Source organism: Colletotrichum tamarilloi (genome assembly GCF_030869305.1).
Source record: "Colletotrichum tamarilloi strain Tom-12 chromosome Unknown Scaffold_150.1, whole genome shotgun sequence".
In the NCBI taxonomy this organism is placed as follows: domain Eukaryota; kingdom Fungi; phylum Ascomycota; class Sordariomycetes; order Glomerellales; family Glomerellaceae; genus Colletotrichum; species Colletotrichum tamarilloi.
Window position 1 is genome coordinate 44,175 of NW_026849533.1, and position 18,205 is coordinate 62,379.

Sequence of the window (18,205 nt, forward strand, 5' to 3'; positions counted from 1 at the left end):
GTGGATACTATCTGAAACTCCCCTCAATTTGCACAAACAGATCGACATGGAGTTGACTCGATTATAGTACTCACGGCCTTTGAGTTTGCGTAGTAGTTTACCTGGTCAGCCCCTGAGAATAAACAACCTGGGCTGCGTTGTCAACCGCCGCTTGAGTGAAAATTGATTACCTGAACAGCAAAGACAAAGAAATGGCAATTTCCAATCGCAAACTCTATGAGAGGCGGTCAATGGAGACCAACTACAAGCGTCTAGCTCTTGCCCGACAAGCATTCAATATACGCGGGCCTTGTATCTTTCGTATTGAGGCTCTGATCTAGCCAACGACTCTAGCCTGCAGCATGCAATTAAATCTCCTTTTGGTAATCCCTTCCCCGGGCCCGACGCGCCGGGGATTATCGCCAGTTCCTATCCGGGGCCGCTGTAACCCTATCTCCCCGTCCCCAAATCAAGCCACGTAACAGTTAATATGTGTCGGTATTCTGGGTGCCGTGACTGACCACTTGACGGAACTACGGCCTGGCAGGCGATCCGGACAACGGCTCAAACTCGTTTGTCCCAGCCCGTTGGACACTCGGCAACGGGAACACTACACTAATGGGAGACACCATTCTCCCAGGCCGCCTTCTCCTCGCCATTCTCCGCCGCGATCTTGACCTATTCACATCCCACGATACTCGTGACCCGAGCTCACTCTCCGCGAAGCCGACATCGCTCAGGTTATCCAATTCCTCCAGCTCTCGCTCCACCCCGGGCGGCGGCTCCACCTTGAAAACGGCCTGAATGTCTCCGTGCGGGTTGAATCCACTGAAGCTCCAGTTCAGCAAAGACTGCGACCGTGCGCGACGGGGGTGAGCGAGGCGGCGGCGTTCCAGAGCGCTAATGATGAGGAGCGCTGGCGCGTTCAATATTCGGATGACAGCGATGTTGAGATCATGGAACGACCGCGGGCTGAGAACAGACTTAAGCGGGAGGAGAATCGCGATGGCCATCAAGTTGAACGGTGGGGGGTAAGCAAAGATTGAGTCGCTTTTCACACCGGCGAAGGTGAGTACAGCTCGTCGAAATTGGATCTCCGCAGGCGCGTCAGCGATGAGCTTTGAGAAGGTATTACTCAACAGCGCGACCAGGATCGTGAGGAAGAGGATATTGCCAAGAAATGCAAATGCAATCATCAGAGCTGGCCCCAGAATGGGGTGGAACTCATCAGAGCGGTCAATCCCAGTGCCATCCAAGCCGAACCACGTCCAGATGAGCCACTTGCAGGTATCGTACCAGTTCAAGGCAGGTTGACCGCTTCCGCTGGTCGCCGTTTCGTTGCTACCGATCAGCCATTGCAGGGACAGGAAGAAACCCATGAAGCACCATATTGAGATGAAGGTTAGGCGGGTGAAATCCTTCATCATGGCGTGCATGGCGATGAAAACAATATTGTCCGGCATGATCGTAAAGGCCACGCGGGTAAGTAGTACAGGAGCTGCCAAGCAGAGAATATGCACCCCGTAGCCGTCAGCGATGACGCCACCATACGCCAAGACGTCATACAACCGAGCGAAGATGTAGCAGCTGAATATGAAGCTGAACGTGATATCAAGAAAAGACCACAGAGTCTGTGAGTGGACTGCCCAGCCATGCTCAATGATTGCCGCGAACTCGTTAAGAGTCCACCCGGCCGTGTAGACGGCAAACAGACATTCCCATCCACTGATCGTAGGGCTACTCCGGTATACCATTGTCAAGAGATATAGGCCGACGAGGGTGACGAACTGGAATAGCTCAGTCACCTGTCTGATCCACGGTACGATGAGGCGTCTATCGTCTAGTAACGGTGCCCTATGTGGCTCGTATAGCGAAACCGAGGCATACTCGTAATGATCCGGGAGGATGTCGACAAACGACAGGGGGGTATAAGTGACGACCCCTTGCCAAACCGCGTCGACGAGCCTTTGGCAGGCTGAAGAACTCAGGAAGAGTTTGCTTTCGGAAATGATGGCCAGTTCCAAAGTCGTGAGCTTTCTCTCATGGCCGTCTCGGCGCTGAATAGGCCACTGGGCTTGCCTGCATTCGCTCTCAACTTCCTCGGGAGCACCTTGGAATGGGTCGAACCCTTCGACGAGGATATGTGCCAGGATGAGTAAGCCTATCTGGCCTGGGTGGTCTTCGTGATATCGACGTAGTACTCGACTTGCGACGAGTTCGCAGAGAGTCGCACGCGCAACATTAACAGTATGATGAGCGGTGCTAATGTGTTGTCTGAGAAACTGAATCCGATTGGCGAGGAGGCAGTACACTTTTACGGATCAGCTCTGCCGTCTTGGCTAGATCAAAGTTTACAAGCAATAAACATACCGACAGTTGGATCGTCGGGATCGTATAGGCGATCTACCAGAGGTCGGACAACCAATGAGTTCATCCTAGGCTCACGGAGCTGATCTAGGGTGTACGGGTCATCTGGGATTATTGTTAGTGGAAATCGGCAATTGAGATAACGGCTACTCATACCAATGCTTGCAAGTACAAGTCGCCTGATTCTGTTTTTTTTTTCTCCATCAGCTACGGGTATCCCGATATGGGGGCAGCAAAAACCCTCAAACTTACCGGTGTATCGTAAAATACACGGAGGGCGGCACCTCAGTGCTCACGCTCACGCTGGCGGTGGCGCTGACAGAGACATGCTGCTCTGCCTCTAAATCGGGCTCGTCGTTGGCGTTGGCGGCACGCGTCATCGAATCTCCATCACCCCATGGTGACAGTGGTCGAGTCCAGTCAATCAAATCCGGGGTTCGGGGGCCCTCTCCTTCTTCCATCTGACGTTGGGGGAGTTGTAATGATGAGAGAACGTCTTGTTTACAGTGCTCAGTCACACTAAGGCCGTCCGGGACACCCTCTTCGTTATGTTTCCTGTTTGCCCAGCCACCCACAATCCCAGCCGATGCAGCTCCCCGCGTTGGTCCCAAGCTGTCGTGTTAAAGATCAGTGGTCTGCATGTTGTCGACTTGTTCAAAGACGAATGTGAAAATGTCGCATGCAATTATGCGCTCGGGCTGCCTCCCAGTGAGGGGTTTATCTACACATGTCCCCTGACTCGATCTGACTTAACACTAACGCGATCCGATCAGCAGCTTGCACTGCCACGCTCGTGCCGCCTGACGTAAATGGGATAAACGCCGCGGCATTTCTGGTTGACCGACAACTCTAAATTTCTTCACCGAGGTGAGGCGCTTTAAGCTTAGATAACCCGGATGAGATGAGATCAGATGTCTCACCACGTGCTCACCCTCAACAACACCCATCTTTCCAGCAAGCCACACACGGCTAGATAGGTGATTCATCAACATTACGCATGGACTTTCATACACAGGCCGTTGGCACACGATCATAAGGCACATAATGAACTCCTAGTCCTCAAGGGTCACGACGAGCTCTTACATTACAAGACCAAAAAGGTGACCTGCAACCTCTTCAGGCCGTAGCGCAAAAGGTATTTGAAAGGGACGAGACTCGAACTCGCGCGGGTTGCCCCACCAGGAAACAGATGTTAAGCTGACCTTAACCTGGCGCCATAACCAACTCGGCCACCCTTCCATGATTTCATGGTCGAAGAACCTGTGATTGTTGAGGTTGACGGCGAAAATTTGTGAATATGGAGCTTGAGGTATCAGGGCAAGCCCTCAGATATGCTGATTTGACGATGCTCGTGGAAGCGGAGATGGGTTTGCTGTAACCCTGTCCCTAGCCCGTAGTGCTGTGGATACTTACCTACTCAGTAAAACTACTGGTTAGCCCCCAAAGGTACTCCGCAACAAGATACGTCTAGCTAATCGCTTGAAGTCTATATCGGTACGGCTCACTACTCACTTGTTCTTTTGAGAAGCCTTGACTGGGGCTACAGTTGGTGTTTTGCATCACTGAGATCTACATGTCGGGTGTGGATCAGACGCCCTAGGTTGGGTGTTAAGGATGCAAATCATGTAATAGTCACGGACGTTTAAGGCCGTGCCTATTTCCCGCCTGCTCATTATAGCTTTACGCTTGATGTTTACCTATGAAAAGCTTCCAAAGTGACTTGGACCGTTCTGTCAATGGCAGTTGGTAGAGTACAAGAGTGACTTCATTTTACAGCAAAGGCTCAGACAGCGTTGACTTTGGCACGGCTTGAGGGCATCATGCGCCAAATCAGACAGTAACGATAGGTGACTCTTCCTAGAGTCACTGAAGACTACGTTTGACGATGTTGCCTATTTTACTTGAAAAGAAAAACACAAAGCATTTAAAGAGTGGCTGAAAAAATCGAATAGAACCCCAAGCTGCAGGTGTGCAAGTTCTGCACGTAGAATTGCAAGTATTAGTTTACCAACAAAGTACCCAGTGTAAGTAACCTTGCCCAAAGTTCATGGAAAGACATGAGATCAGACCTCATTGATTTGAATTATTTCCTTTGTCCAAGCCTCGGCGCCTGCAGGCTGGTTTTTTAGTGAGGGCTGCTGCCTCGAGATTCATGTAATCATGGACTTGAACTCAATCACTGAAAGGAACCTCTACGCTCAAGTGCCCTCATCTCGTTGAAAACCACCATTCGTAGGTAGGATACTACTAATTCCCAAGGAGCTCATCAAGCCAATTGGCTGCCATCGAAAAAGGGTATTGGTGACTGATATCATGAGACAAGATAAGGGAGTGATCGGCAATAAGGGTACAAGTAGACAATGGACATAGTATGATCCTTCGGGTAGTAGTAGGGCGTGTCGGCTAACGATGCCGGAGTTGTTGGTTGCAGCCCGGACATTCGAATTTGATAAGATACAACTTGCTGCACGCTCAAGATAAGATATGGCTGATATGCAACTTTCCCCGATGCATGCTCCAATCACAAGGATGCCCCCATTGAGCTGCAGGGTGCATAATCACCCCCATTCTCGGCGCAAGAGTGGGTGAAGATGAGCACCTTATATCAAGCCTCCAAGGAAGCAATTTGGAGGTCATACCAGTCGGTGTTTGGTCTTACCAGACGTATTGCGCACATCCGAAGGTGGCAGGGGCACTATCGCACTTCAGAAACACATTGAGCTTACCGTCCAATATCGACAACAATGGCGATCGAAAGCGAAACACCAGCCAAATCTGACGAGGACCTTAAGCGCGAATCCTCTGATGACGTCGAGGCCTCTTCACTGCATTCCCCCCAGAATGGCAGCAGCGTGGTGGTTGACCCTGAAGGGGAGCGATCTTATGGTAAGCTCTTGTCAAGGACATCATCGTTTGGGTTGACGCTGACATTATGCCGCTTTTAGTGAGAAAGCTTGACTTCTATCTGTTGCCGTATCTCTCTCTTATGTACTTCTTCAATGCGGTCGACCGCTCCAACTTGGGCAACGCCAAAACCGACGGAATTGAGAAAGATCTCAACTTCAAAGGGAACGAGTACAGTCTGCTCATTCTTCTCTTCTACATCCCTTTCGGAACCTTGGATCTTCCGCTCAATCTCCTCACAAAGAAGTTCTCTGCAAGATGGGTCTTACCGACGCTGATGGTGGTCTGGGGCGGCATCGCAACCGTCCAAATCGCATCGAAGAACTTCGCTGGGATCCTGGTACTCCGACTAATTCTCGGCGCATGCGAAGCCGGCTTCTTCGCCGGCGTAGTATTCTACTTCACATTATTCTACAAGCGATCCGAGCTCGGCTTTCGCGTCGCCATCTTCTTCGGCAGCGCTCTCCTAGCCGCAGCCTTCAGCGGCCTCATTTCCTATGGTGTCTTCCAGATCGAAGGCACTAAACTCCAAGGCTGGCAATGGCTTATGCTCATTGAAGGCGTTCTGACCGTACTCGTCGGTGTCGTAGCCTTTTGGTGGCTGCCAGCTTCTCCAGCAACCGCCTGGTTTCTCAACGACAGAGAAAAGGCCGCAGCTCTAGCCAGGACCCTTCGCGATGGCTCCAATAAAGTGGACTCCAAGTTTGACTGGAAAGAGTGTTTTATGCTATGGAAGGATTGGAAATTTGTTTTCTGGCTTTCCATCGCGTTCAACTATCCCGTCGCCTTTGCCACGACGTCCAACTTTTTGCCCCAGATTGTACAGCGTCTCGGCTACAGCGTCGTCAAAACGAATCTCTGGACCGTTGCCCCAAACGCTGTTGGTTTTGTGGTACTTCTGGCAACAGCATACTCCTCCGACTACTTCCACGAACGGACGTTTCACATCGTCGGTGCCTTGGCAACCTCTTTAGTCGGCATGGTCATTCTCATCGCAATCGACGTTTTGGAAAACCGTGAACTGGCTTACTTTGCCTGCTTCCTCATGGCTGCAGGGGCGTATACACCTTCATGCCTGGTTCAATCATGGCACAATAACAACAATTTGAACGAGAACAGCCGCGCTGCCACGACAGGTTTGCTTGTAGGTCTGGGTAACTTTGCTGGAATCTTATCGGCTGCAACATTCCGGACCGAATATGCACCCAAGTACATTCCTACTCTCATTGTTACCTGCTGCTGCAACGTGTTGGCGATGGCATCGGCGTTGATCCTCGGCGGCTGGATGAAATTGGAGAACCGGCGAAGGAACAAGGCCCAGGGTGTCAACCTTCAAGCTCAGGATGTCGATACATCAGAGCTGCATGACGGCGAGAAATCGCCCAAATTTCGATTTTTCACTTGAAGTAGTGCTGCTGTAGACTTTTCATTACTAGCAGAAAAAGCCAACCTCAAATCCATTGATCCTTCAATAATATTCACAATTGTAGGCCGAGACCCATCTCCTTAAAGTCTGTCAATATTCTGATATCCCACACGTCAGGTGGATTGACATGGCAATTTGAGCTGATGAGGCCATCCAGGCGTTGAACACAATCATGGGCATGAGCTCTTTACCACGTTCTGGAAAGTGATGGTCAGAGGATCATCATCCTACCTATCGGCAAAGATCCGATTAACTATTCCCCCAACGGACTTGAGCTAACGTGCGGGATTTCGCGAATGGGGGAACATTAGCCAGCGGGGAAAATCCACTTGTAAGCCGCCGTTACGAATTACGACAAGGTCGCAAACCCCGGATTCATCCGGCTGGCCTATCGGGCCTGCATATCAAAACTGGAGACAGCCGGCCGACCAGATAGGAGAATGTAAGTTTATCGTGGACTTTGGGCTCGGTACAATGTGAGGTGCATTTATCTTTATGCTCTCTGGACAGGTCTTTGTCTTCAACATCATTCTCCTTATCTTCATCGTCATCCTATCAGCAATCATGGCCGTACTCAATATCGTCGAAGCCTCAATCGAAGAATTACAGAATGCTTTGAACAGCGGTTCAATTACCAGCGTCGAGCTTGTAACGCGTTTGCTTCGCCGGATCAGCACTTACGACTGTCGAGGCCCTACCCTAAATTCGATTCCGATCCTTAACAATGACCTTTTCGAACAAGCTGCCAAGTCTGATGACCGAAGGGCATCTGGCGAGAAAGTCAGGCCCCTGGAAGGGATACCTTATACGGTCAAAGACAGCTACAAAGTCAAAGGAATGGTAGCCGCTGCAGGATCTCCTGCTTTCGAACATCTAATTTCCAACGAAGACGCTTTTCTTGTGAAGCTCATTCAAGATGCTGGCGGGGTGCTCATTGGCCGGACAAACATGCCTGCAATGGCTTGCGGCGGCATGCAGAGGGGCATCTGGGGAAGGGCCGAGAATCCTTACAACCCAGACTATCTGGCTGCAGCATTTGCTTCAGGTTCATCCAACGGATCGGCTGTTTCTACAGCAGCATCGTTCGCAGCTTTTGGGCTTGGAGGCGAGACGGTCTCATCTGGCAGATCGCCTGCTTCCAACAATGCCCTTATCGCTTACACTCCCTCGAGGACCTTTCTATCAAATCGCGGCAGTTGGCCTTTGTATCCAACATGCGACGTACCAGTGCCTCATACAAGAAGCATGAAGGATATGTTAACTCTTCTGGATGTTATTACTGCACCTGATCCAGTTGCCAAAGGCGATCTCTGGCGAGAGCAGAGAAGCGTCCAGTTACCGCAATCTTGGGAGGACCGGCCTGAGAGCTTCAAAACCCTTGGCTCGTCAGACTCATTGTCTGGACTAGTTATTGCTGTGCCAGAAATCTTCCTTGGTGGACCGGTTCCCGAAGGAGCAAAGCCTATTCAGACGAGCCCGGCAGTTGTTGAATTGTGGAAGCAAGCACGAAAGGATCTTGAGTCACTTGGCGCGAAGATTGTCATGGTTTCCGACTTTCCGCCTTTGACAGCTTACGAAAATGATAACCTTCTGCCGGAGAGATGTCCGCGAAGGCCGGCGGACTGGCATGCTACTGAGAGAGGAGCATTAGTAGCACATACTTGGAACAACTTCCTTCGAGACTTCAATGATTCAAAGCTCCCGGATATCTCTGCAGTGGACGCATCGAGGATCTATCCAGACAGTATGAGGACTGGGCCGGAATTACAACACTTCGAGAAGCCTAACGCGATTCAGTACCATCGGCTGGCCGAATACGCCAGCAAAGGGAGTATTTTTGATGTAGAAGGTCTGGATCAAGCTCTCAAAGCTTTAGAGGGCATGCGAAAGGTTCTTCTTGAGGACTGGCTCACGGAAGTCGGCTGCGATTGCGTTGTCTTTCCCGCTGCTGGCGATGTGGGACCTGCCAACGCAGACTCAGACTTTGAGGGGGCATCGCTGGCTTGGCAGAATGGCGTCCACTACAGCAACGGAAACAGAGCCATTCGACATCTCGGCATACCTACCGTCTCAGTTCCTATGGGCATCCTGAGAGACAAGCGTGTGCCCATGAACCTCACGTTCGCTGGCAGAGCTTATGATGATGTCCAACTTCTGAGATGGGCGAACGCTTTCGAAATAAGAACAAAACATCGCAGTCCTCCACTACATACGCCATATCTTGAATCTGATCTTGTTCAACTTTCAAACAACAAGAAGAACAAATCGCCGAGGCCAAAGCTAATTATAAGCACGTTCACGACGGTGCCAGCATCTGATGACACTAACCCGCTGTTGGCTGATATTCTTGTCGAAGGATCCGTGACAATGAGTGCGCCAATGGAAGATTTGCCGGAAATTGAGATTACCATTGACGCACAAACACTTCATCCAAGTTGCATCGACATATAGAGACAGTCCCAGTCTGTAGAGGGACAGTTGGTATTCTCATTCAGGCTCAGAAAGAAAACTTCAAAGCCTCCCACAAAACAGGGTTCAGACATGACGCTGGCTCCAGTTGCTCGAGACAAGATTATGGTGGTGGTTCTAGCAAAGGCTCCAGCAAAGGGTAGCCCATCAGGCTGGATGGGGCTGATTTAGATGCACCTCCAGCAAATGCTCGCAGAATCGAGCGTGGCTAGATATGATAGATCTCACAGTTCTGACAATGCAGCAACCATGCACTGTTTTCAAATTAGTTTGCGTATTTAATCCAAGTGATGATTGAAAGGCGCTTGGTTTGGGGCCATATTGTTCTATTTAGGCAAAGCCCTAGCCCCAGTAAGGTAAGTAGATGAAACCTCTTTCCTACACAGTGATTGTTGCGCCGTGTACTTGACAGCACAATGATGAGTTTACACCTCAGCTTCTAAGACGTTTGTTAGATTAGAATAGACGGCCATGTCAGAAGGGAAACACGATGAATTCTACAATGTTGAGATGCTTTGCGTCTACCGCCTACGGGTACGAACCCCTACGGGTACAGACCAATAGCCCTACCTCAGTGTCAATCATTTCTTACCAAACAAGCAGATTACCTTTCACCCTTTTTCCTCGTCATGATATACTTTCGATCGACGTGCTTCTCTGAAGCCGCTCTTCACTGACTTGCTGTATCTCCTAGACCGCGACTACTCTCAGAATTTCAGCAAAGCGATCTGAAGATATTGGCGTCGGTTGAAACTTCTCTTTGCCATCTCTGACTAGTCTGTGCAGTTCTGCTTCAGAATACTATTCTTTCCTGTGCTTCTTGGGATTTAGATCTTCGGATGGCCAAGGTTGTGTGCCATCGCTGCCTATGTAGCCAACCAGCTGTGGTCGTCGGTTTGCCAGGGTTGAGGAGTTTGGAATGAAGTCATGTTCGCCAGTGGTGTACCCATGTGCTGTGCGAAACATTGTATCATTTACCTTGTACGACGTGGTCACATGCCATCTATCCGTTCTGTAAGCAGGCTTACCACTTGGCCGAAAGCCGGCTTTGGTTGTTTTGTGCAAATGAGACCTAAACCAAAGAAAGCAGTGATGAGCAAAGGTTTAAATCAGTGGTAGACAATTCTGAAGTAAAAATGCACATACCTGATGAGAAGAGATCGCACTTGATTTTGATTCAAGAGTGCTGTCTTCCAGTGAGCTTTGAGTAAATCAAGAGGATGTTGACTATTCAAAAGACCCGGTTTGTTGATTTTCCAGATCACTTCAACATATCCCTTGGGAGGACTGATACCTGACACTGTGTTGGTTTTCTTTTGGTCTTAAATTTGTGGTGTTTGTAGCCTGGCTGCTGCAATTACCGTTGGTGGAGTGTCGATGTGCGTGATGCTCTATAATAAGAAAGTACTTGGAACTACGAGCAATAATTGAGACTGATAGTTATTCTTCAGTATCATCTGTATTCCGTAGAGACTAAGAAAGGCTCTTCTAGGATAGTAAGGTAGTCCTGAAATGCTAATAAAGATGATCGATCGGAATTAGAGACCACTAAGTTTCATATCCAAGAAGATGAAAGAAGGTCTCTGGCTTGCCGACAACGACTCCTTCTCACGCCTTCTGTATAGAATCTGTAGCTAAATTTTCATTGTTACATTTCAGATAATCACAAATGCAGTGCCTTTCAGTGAGGACGATGTTGTGGTAGATGTTTTGTATACATGTATTGATGATAACCCATTCATAAATCGGCCACCAGAAGTCGCATTCGTCCTTTTGTTTCGCTAATATCTTGAAACTTAGAGTGTCTTACTTTGATCGGTCTAACCACCCAGATTGAAAGCCACCTAATGCAGTCCGTTGACCACAGTGCTTTGCCCTGCCTTATCTTTCTACGTGAGAGATTGCTCCTTGTTTCTATTTTCACACATTCACACCCGCGCTTTCAGTCCATTGTGCTAAAGATATAGAATAACGCAGGGGCCTTAGGCCTAGAGATATTAGCAGCAACAAACAGTCCGTCTTTGTGCCCGCTTTGACAGTATTATCACGCACATGTTTGAGGTCGGCACTCCTTGTCGTAGTCATTCTCTTGCCTTCGGTCACTTTACTTGGAATCTATGTCATAAACCCCAGGACACCCGTTCATGTTGTTCGCTTCAATCGCTTGCCAGTGTTCATCTTTTATGTCTACTTTACCCATTCTACCACTGAGAAAATATTCAACGACAAAATCGCATTCTCCAAACTTTGACATCAAGCTTTTCGACATGGGGCTCGTATGGGACCTCTTCCACCTCAATCGAGAATCTAAAACTGCAGTCATCAAGTACATCAAAGCCGTCGTAGCTGAGCAACAAAGTCAACCGTTGACCGAAGAACGACGAGACAATCTTTCGTATCAGTACTGGGACAATGAGGAGCCTGAAGAGCCGTACATGGCCTACGAAGAGGGTATGTTTCATCCTGTTCAACTTGGCGATCAGCTTGGAAATGGCAAGTACATTATTGTGAACAAACTTGGAGACGGCTCCTTCTCCACAGTGTGGCTTGCACATAGCACCAAGACAGGAAAGAAGGTTGCTGTGAAGATCTGTGCCTCGGAAAGTGAGAGTTCATCGAAGGGTGACGAGATGAGAATCTCAAGGATGCTTCGAGACGACTCGTCCCATCCTGGCCATCGCGTTATAGGCTACTACAACGACATTTTTCTTCACCATGGGCCCAATGGTACCCACGAATGTCTTGTTAGCGAGCCAACACGTGCCACGATAGCGGAGAGCAAATTCAGAGGATTCGTATTCCCTACTGAGATTGCACGAGCTTTGGCGGCACAACTGGTGCTCGGGGTTGCATACATTCACTCAAAGCATATTGTGCATGGTGGTAAGTTCTCAGTTCCAATCTAACACGTCAAATACACATAAGGCTGACCATGAGGATATTGCTGAAGATCTCCACGGAGGGAATATGATGCTAGCTATGCCGGCTGGCGAGTTCGCTTGCCTGACAGTGAAAGAAATCTACGAGAAATACGGGAAACCAATTATCTTGCCGATGGATCTTTGTGTGGAGGCTACCGATTTCCATGAAGAATACCCTCTGCCAAAGAACGCGCCCCCATACATGCTATGGAAGATGTTTCTCACGCAGGACTGTGACGACCTGGAACTGTCGGAAGCACGGGCACAGATCAAGGATTTTGGTGAATCATGGCAACCGGAGCTAGTGACGCGGTACGAACTCAACACGCCCGAGCCATATCGGGCCCCCGAATCGATGATCGCCAAGAAGCTGCAATTGCCCATCAGCTATCCCGCTGATGTCTGGGCACTGGGATGCTTTGTCTTCGAGCTTTACGGCAGGATGGACATCTTCGACACATACTTTCCTGGTTACGATGGTGTCTTTGCCACAATGGTCCATTGTATGGGCAAACCCCCGGCATCGTGGTGGGACGCCTGGGAAAAGCGCGAGAAGTACATTGACGATAATTGCAACTACGTCAGAAATGGCAAGTCGGATCCGACACCTGCGGAGCCGGACACAATCAAACTACGAGTGCTGGAGATCCCTGACCACAGAGCCATGGACAGGTTTCCTGAAGAGAAGACTTTTGTGCCTGAGGAGGAGTTACAGGACCTGGCAGCGATGTTGATGCGGATCTTCCGTTGGGAGCCCGAAGACAGGGTGACAGCAGAAGAGCTAATCAGCGACCCATGGATGCAGAAATGGGGCATTCCGGCGAAGGAAGCCATGGAGGTGGCTTACGAGAAGAGGCGCAAGGAGCACGAGAAGCCCCCGTTCTTGTCGAAGTCGGTGGCCGTTGGTTTAGCGGTCGGCGCTTTTGACAGACTGGCCTACATTCTGTCTCTATTGTCTCCAACTTCTTGGTGGCGCAATCTGAAGTGGGCTTTGGGGGCATGAGACGCTCGGCTTGTGTTTATCTTCTGTGCCGTGTCTTGGCGAGAGGAAATTTGGCAGAAATGAAGGGAAACGGTTGGAGTGCTGGCGTTACCTGTGGGTACGGATCATTTGTAAATCGCATTAAGATTGCACATGCGGATGCCATCCCATTGGCGTACTTGGTCACAAAAGATAGTGGAATACCTCTGCAACAAAACGGCGCCGCTGGCCGCTTGAAGACTTTTCAACTCAAACTCATTGTAGTCTGGAACCCACGACATATTGAATAGAAGTTTTCATCAATCAAATCAGCCACTTTGTGATTTGATCATTGTCATGGCAAGGCAAGCCTCGCGTTCAAGGGGAGTGCATTTCTAGTGCAATCTATTTGTGATTGGTGGCTTTGTTGGGGTTGAAGAGCCTAAGTATACGAAGCATGTTGCTCGAATTCGACCTCCTTGGTGAGCCGAGCGCGGAATTGCGCCGACGTAGCTCACATTAGACGCAATATGATCCGCGGTCTAGGAGCCGAGACGAACCGATCATCTCATACCCGCGAAGTTTCCTCAAACGCAAACCGAGGTCCCGGAAACGAGAGAATACCTCAAACCCCCACACTTCAGTGAAGCTACGGGAAGGCTGCATTCCTGGCGCGTGGCTTGAGGTTTGCGGGGTAATTTAATTAGTGGTAGAGCCAAGTGTTGAGGCGTGTCTTGTCAGGAACTTCTGTCAAAATGTGCACAAGCGATCCAAAACGCCACATTGCGAACTGTTGTTTTCGACGCAAAGTTGCTCTCAGCCAAACGCAGGTGTGTGGGGGAGAGCTCCGGGCATCCGGCGGCGTCCGCCTTTGGTTCCTAAGTCCGGTTGTCTCTGTCTCATCTGCATGACCCTACATCCACCTGCAGCATCCATCGGACCGAGAACATTCTAACCGGTCGTCGCAGTCGTACTCTGCTATTCAGTCCAACAGGCAACACGTTCGAGTCAACCAGGAAGACGAATTGTGACTACGCAGCAGACAATATTACTCACACTTCCTGCATCGGCGGACGGAGTGGATCAGAACCAAGTCCGACCCGGAGCCGGGGTGGAGTTGTGAAGCTACGAATGAGAATTTACGGGGCAAATTTTTAAGATTTGATGATCCCAGAGTAAGCTCGAATTCAGGCTCGGGTAACTCCCGCGAAAGCCATCCGGAGAATAAGAGTTTGCTTACGGATGCCGACTCTCCCAGGCATATGAGAGGTTCGCTTCGGATACGAGACGCCGTCTCTCGTTGATGGCCGTCAGTTGGTATTATTCAGCTTCCCACATGACGCCGATGCCCGTCCCGCGTGGCTCTAGCCCTCAAAAGGCTGCACAAAGGTGCATATTATTGGGAAGCCGCTTGCTTGCTTCGCACCAAGAGGAAACGCGGGGTTCGGGTGGGAGGTTGGGGCGACAAGCAGGGAAGCCAAGCAGCCCCAGCAAAGCAGCAAGGGATGATCAATACCCATTGCAAACCCCCATCCCTGCTCGATGCTACCGCTGCCGGTCTACTCCAACCCGGGCCTAGACTCGCGTTGGTGCCGTCCTTTTCGAGGACAGTCTGTGGAGTCGGGAGGATCACCGACCCTGTCGTGAGTGTGAGTCGTCGCGCCGAGGTCGGGCGCGAGAAAGAAAAAAAGTAACTAAGTGAGTGACCTTGCTAGACAGAAACCGTCGTGGAGGAGAAAGAATAGGTGACGAAATATAAGCTGACGGCCACCCTGAGAGATCTTCGGGTCCGTCTGGTCTCTCTTTCGCTGTACCCTTAAAGTTTCTGTTTCTCCTGCTCCATTGCCGAGTTTTGTGTCCGCGAGGCCGTCCTTGCTGGTTGGAGAGTTCTACTTTCGTCAATCTTACCAACACTCCGGGGCCATTGAGCTCAATCGACCCCCAAGATGCAGTTCGACAAGGAGAACAAGGCCGCAGAGTCGCCGTCGCGCTCCCTTGACCATGCGACAGACCTGGATCGACCGGTCTATGGCGATGATGCCCCCATCGAATGCCCCCCTCACACGACAGAGGCGAAGCTCATCACCAAGATCGACTTCCGCGTCATCCCATTCCTGTGTGTCATGTACCTTCTGGCCTTCCTCGGTAAGCTCTCCCCTGCTCTCAAGCTGCCGCGACTCGACGGCAGCCATCGCTCGAAGCCTTTGCAATTGCCTGCATACTGACCAGAAACGCAACGCACTAGATCGCGTAAATATCGCCAACGCCAATGTCTTCGGACTGTCAAAAGAGCTCGAGCTGGACGGTACACTGTACAACAACGCGCTCGTCGTCTTCTTCGTGCCATACATCCTCCTCGAGATCCCCTCCAACATCCTCCTGAAGAAGTTCAAGCCCCATGTCTGGCTCAGCATCAACATGTTTGGCTTCGGCCTTGTCACCATGCTCCAGGGCTTCGTACAGAACTATGCTGGCCTCTGCACGACGCGTTTCTTCCTCGGTGTCTTTGAGACGGGCATGTTTCCGGGAGGTATGCGACCATCAGCCGCCCTTTGACCGATGCCTTTCGTCCACGGAGCTAACCAATATCTCTTTTTTTCAGCGTTCTACCTCATCGGCATGTGGTACCGTCGCCACGAAGCTCAGCGCCGCTACTCCTTCTTCTTCAACAGCACCACCCTCGCCGGCGCATTCGGCGGTCTCCTAGCTGCAGCGATCGGAAAAATGAGCGGCGTCCGTGGCTACGCCGGCTGGCGCTGGATCTTTATTCTCGAAGGCCTCCTAACTGTCGTCGTCAGCGTCTTCTTCTTTTTCTGGCTGCCCGACTTCCCAGAGGACGTGAAGTGGCTCAGCGAAGACGAGAAGGCCTTTGTGTCGGCACGCTTGCGCGCGGACCAGGGCCGCTCTGCCGTTGAGCGCAAGATCACCTTCCGCGACGTCGGACGCATCTTCAAGGACTACAAGGTCATTGTCGGAGGCTTCATGTACTTTGGCCTTATCGTTCCGGCGTACGGGTATGCCTACTTCGCACCGGGTATCATCCAGACCTACGGATACGACAGTATCCAGACGCAGCTGCACAGCGTGCCACCCTGGGTTGTGGCTTTTGGCTTCTCGATGATCATTGCCTTCATCTCAGATAAGACGCGGCACCGGTTTGGATTCGCAATCTTTGCTATTTGTGTGGCAATCGCTGGGTTCGCCATCTTGATTTCTGTTCACAACAACACGTCTGTGCAGTATGCGGCGCTGTTCCTTGTCGCAATGGGCGCGTACACCGCCATGCCAATGTAAGTCCAACCAACGCATTCTGCATCCTCTGTAGATGTGATTAGAACTGCGTGCTAACTTTAGCCTTCCAGTATTGTTTGTTGGTTCAACATGAACCTGGGTGGCCACCACCGACGTTCTATCGGCAGTGCTTGGCAGGTTGGTTTCGGCAACATTGGCGGTATCATTGCTGTGTTCGCTTTTCTGAAGAAGGATGCGCCAAAGTACATCCCTGGCTACAACATCAGTATCGCTTTTGTTATCCTCAGCGGCCTTGCATGTTTGGTGTATGCGATTGGCTGCTGGTCTGCAAACAGGCACAGAGATCGCACCGCGGCGGAGTCATCGTTGACGGAAGACGAGAAGATGGAGCTCGGAGATATGTCTCCTGATTACAGATATTTGCTGTAGGTATCTATCTCGAGATAAAGTAGGAGTTGCCTTGATGGTTGACCTGCATAATGAAAATAATTCCTCTGCATAAATTACTTATGCTACCCCGCCGTTTCGATGCATCAACATCCGGTCCTAACTAGGACCTACGTGTTACTGCTCACAACAGCCAGCACTCTTTTGTTAAATCATTTCGGGTACTGATAGGCCGCAACCTTAGAGCAAGCTCTCCAACTCCACGACCTTCGTCGCCTTCAATTCATCTTTGTGCCATGTTGTTGCAGTAGAGTTGAACTGTTGGCCCCTTCTAATTTTGATCTACATCGCATACGCACTCCCTTAAGCATTGTGCATGTCTATGCAAGGGTGGCTTTCCGACTTCCAACAGCCTTCTGAGTACCTTATTATCGAAGAAAGTTAATTCTTTCTAAGTTATAAGTATAAGAATATAGTTTTAATAAAATAGTATAATACTTACTTAGTACTTAAATTAAGATGCTTTTTTAAGCTCGCTATAAGAGAAAGATAATTATATTACTAACTACTTATTATCGAGGTTTATAATACTATAGCTTTAACTATAATAGCTTCGCCCGTAATAAGTAAAAAGTCTAATTATAAGTCCTTTAAAAGCCTCTTTTTAAGGGCTATAAGAGCTTTTAAATTAAGTTAAAATACTTATTAAAATACTAATAACTAAACTAACCCTATAATAACGGCCTTAATAGAGAAACTAAGAGACGAACTAAGAAATAATACTAAAATCCTTATTAATATTAAGCACGATTTACGAAGCATAGTAACGTAACTATAGAGTATTAATAATATATTTTATATTAAAAAGACTATTATTAATATTAACAAAATAAATAGGGCCGTATTAATATAGCGCCTCGGCTTCTTTTTATAGTTCGAGGATTATAGCTTTAAATAGTATTAAAAATTTATTAAAAAGCTCTTTTAAATACTTTAATATATTTATTACTATTTTTATAATAATAAGACTCTTAGTACTTACGTATAAGCGTAGGTTACTTATTTTTAGATAGTAGTATTAGCTTATTAATAAGCTATTAAAATTGCGATTTTAGCGATTTTTTGATAAGGGAGAGGGTAGAATAAAGGAAAGGATAGGTGACTTATGAAAAGGGTTGAGGTTAAATAGTGCGGAATTCGAGGGTAGGGTAGCGTCTATATGTACTGCGGTAATCCTCTAGTAATGTAAAACGATGGAGTTAAACAGTGTCCAATAGCCTTCAATCACCATCATCACCCCTCTCGAGGTGTTGAACACATGCGAAAGCAAGGAACAGTCGCAATCACCAACCAGTCACCAACATATGGGGCATTGTTGGACGTGATCCGCCCGATGGCACACATCCCATTGGACCATCAGGCGCTCTCCAAGGGGCCGTTTGCCGGGGCATTTATCAATTCAGGGGGGCTGCATACGGCGTAACACTGTTGGTCCAACAAACATGCAGAGTTCCCGTTGGTTTTCGCTTCCGCGCCACG

At 49.3% G+C, this 18,205-nt stretch overlaps 6 protein-coding genes across 6 annotated transcripts; 4 read left to right on the forward strand and 2 right to left on the reverse strand.

Annotated features, from left to right (window-relative positions):
* Positions 1-512: 512 nt before the first annotated feature.
* CTAM01_15167 (nonselective cation channel) lies at positions 513-3,587 on the reverse strand (the record flags this gene model as incomplete). Its single annotated transcript, XM_060531166.1, has 5 exons — positions 513-2,290; positions 2,350-2,451; positions 2,503-2,531; positions 2,599-2,958; positions 3,430-3,587. 5 exons carry the CDS (start codon positions 3,585-3,587, stop codon positions 513-515), a joined length of 2,427 nt encoding a protein of 808 aa, XP_060374266.1.
* A 1,503-nt stretch (positions 3,588-5,090) lies between these two features.
* Positions 5,091-6,655, forward strand: CTAM01_15168 (uncharacterized protein; the record flags this gene model as incomplete). The annotated part of the gene is made up of 2 exons (XM_060531167.1): positions 5,091-5,232; positions 5,292-6,655. The coding sequence occupies 2 exons, from the start codon at positions 5,091-5,093 to the stop codon at positions 6,653-6,655; spliced, it is 1,506 nt and encodes a 501-aa protein (XP_060374267.1).
* A 585-nt stretch (positions 6,656-7,240) lies between these two features.
* On the forward strand, positions 7,241-9,127 carry CTAM01_15169 (uncharacterized protein; the record flags this gene model as incomplete). Its single annotated transcript, XM_060531168.1, has 1 exon — positions 7,241-9,127. One exon carries the CDS (start codon positions 7,241-7,243, stop codon positions 9,125-9,127), a length of 1,887 nt encoding a protein of 628 aa, XP_060374268.1.
* Positions 9,128-9,946: 819 nt separating this feature from the next.
* On the reverse strand, positions 9,947-10,446 carry CTAM01_15170 (uncharacterized protein; the record flags this gene model as incomplete). The annotated part of the gene is made up of 2 exons (XM_060531169.1): positions 9,947-10,217; positions 10,292-10,446. Coding segments are annotated over 2 exons (426 nt in total), but the record flags the coding sequence as incomplete, so codon positions are not given.
* Positions 10,447-11,412: 966 nt separating this feature from the next.
* On the forward strand, positions 11,413-13,069 carry CTAM01_15171 (protein kinase domain-containing protein; the record flags this gene model as incomplete). The annotated part of the gene is made up of 2 exons (XM_060531170.1): positions 11,413-12,028; positions 12,096-13,069. The coding sequence occupies 2 exons, from the start codon at positions 11,413-11,415 to the stop codon at positions 13,067-13,069; spliced, it is 1,590 nt and encodes a 529-aa protein (XP_060374270.1).
* A 1,904-nt stretch (positions 13,070-14,973) lies between these two features.
* Positions 14,974-16,708, forward strand: CTAM01_15172 (major facilitator superfamily transporter; the record flags this gene model as incomplete). Its single annotated transcript, XM_060531171.1, has 4 exons — positions 14,974-15,172; positions 15,273-15,557; positions 15,630-16,317; positions 16,390-16,708. 4 exons carry the CDS (start codon positions 14,974-14,976, stop codon positions 16,706-16,708), a joined length of 1,491 nt encoding a protein of 496 aa, XP_060374271.1.
* Between the last annotated feature and the right edge of the window lie 1,497 nt (positions 16,709-18,205).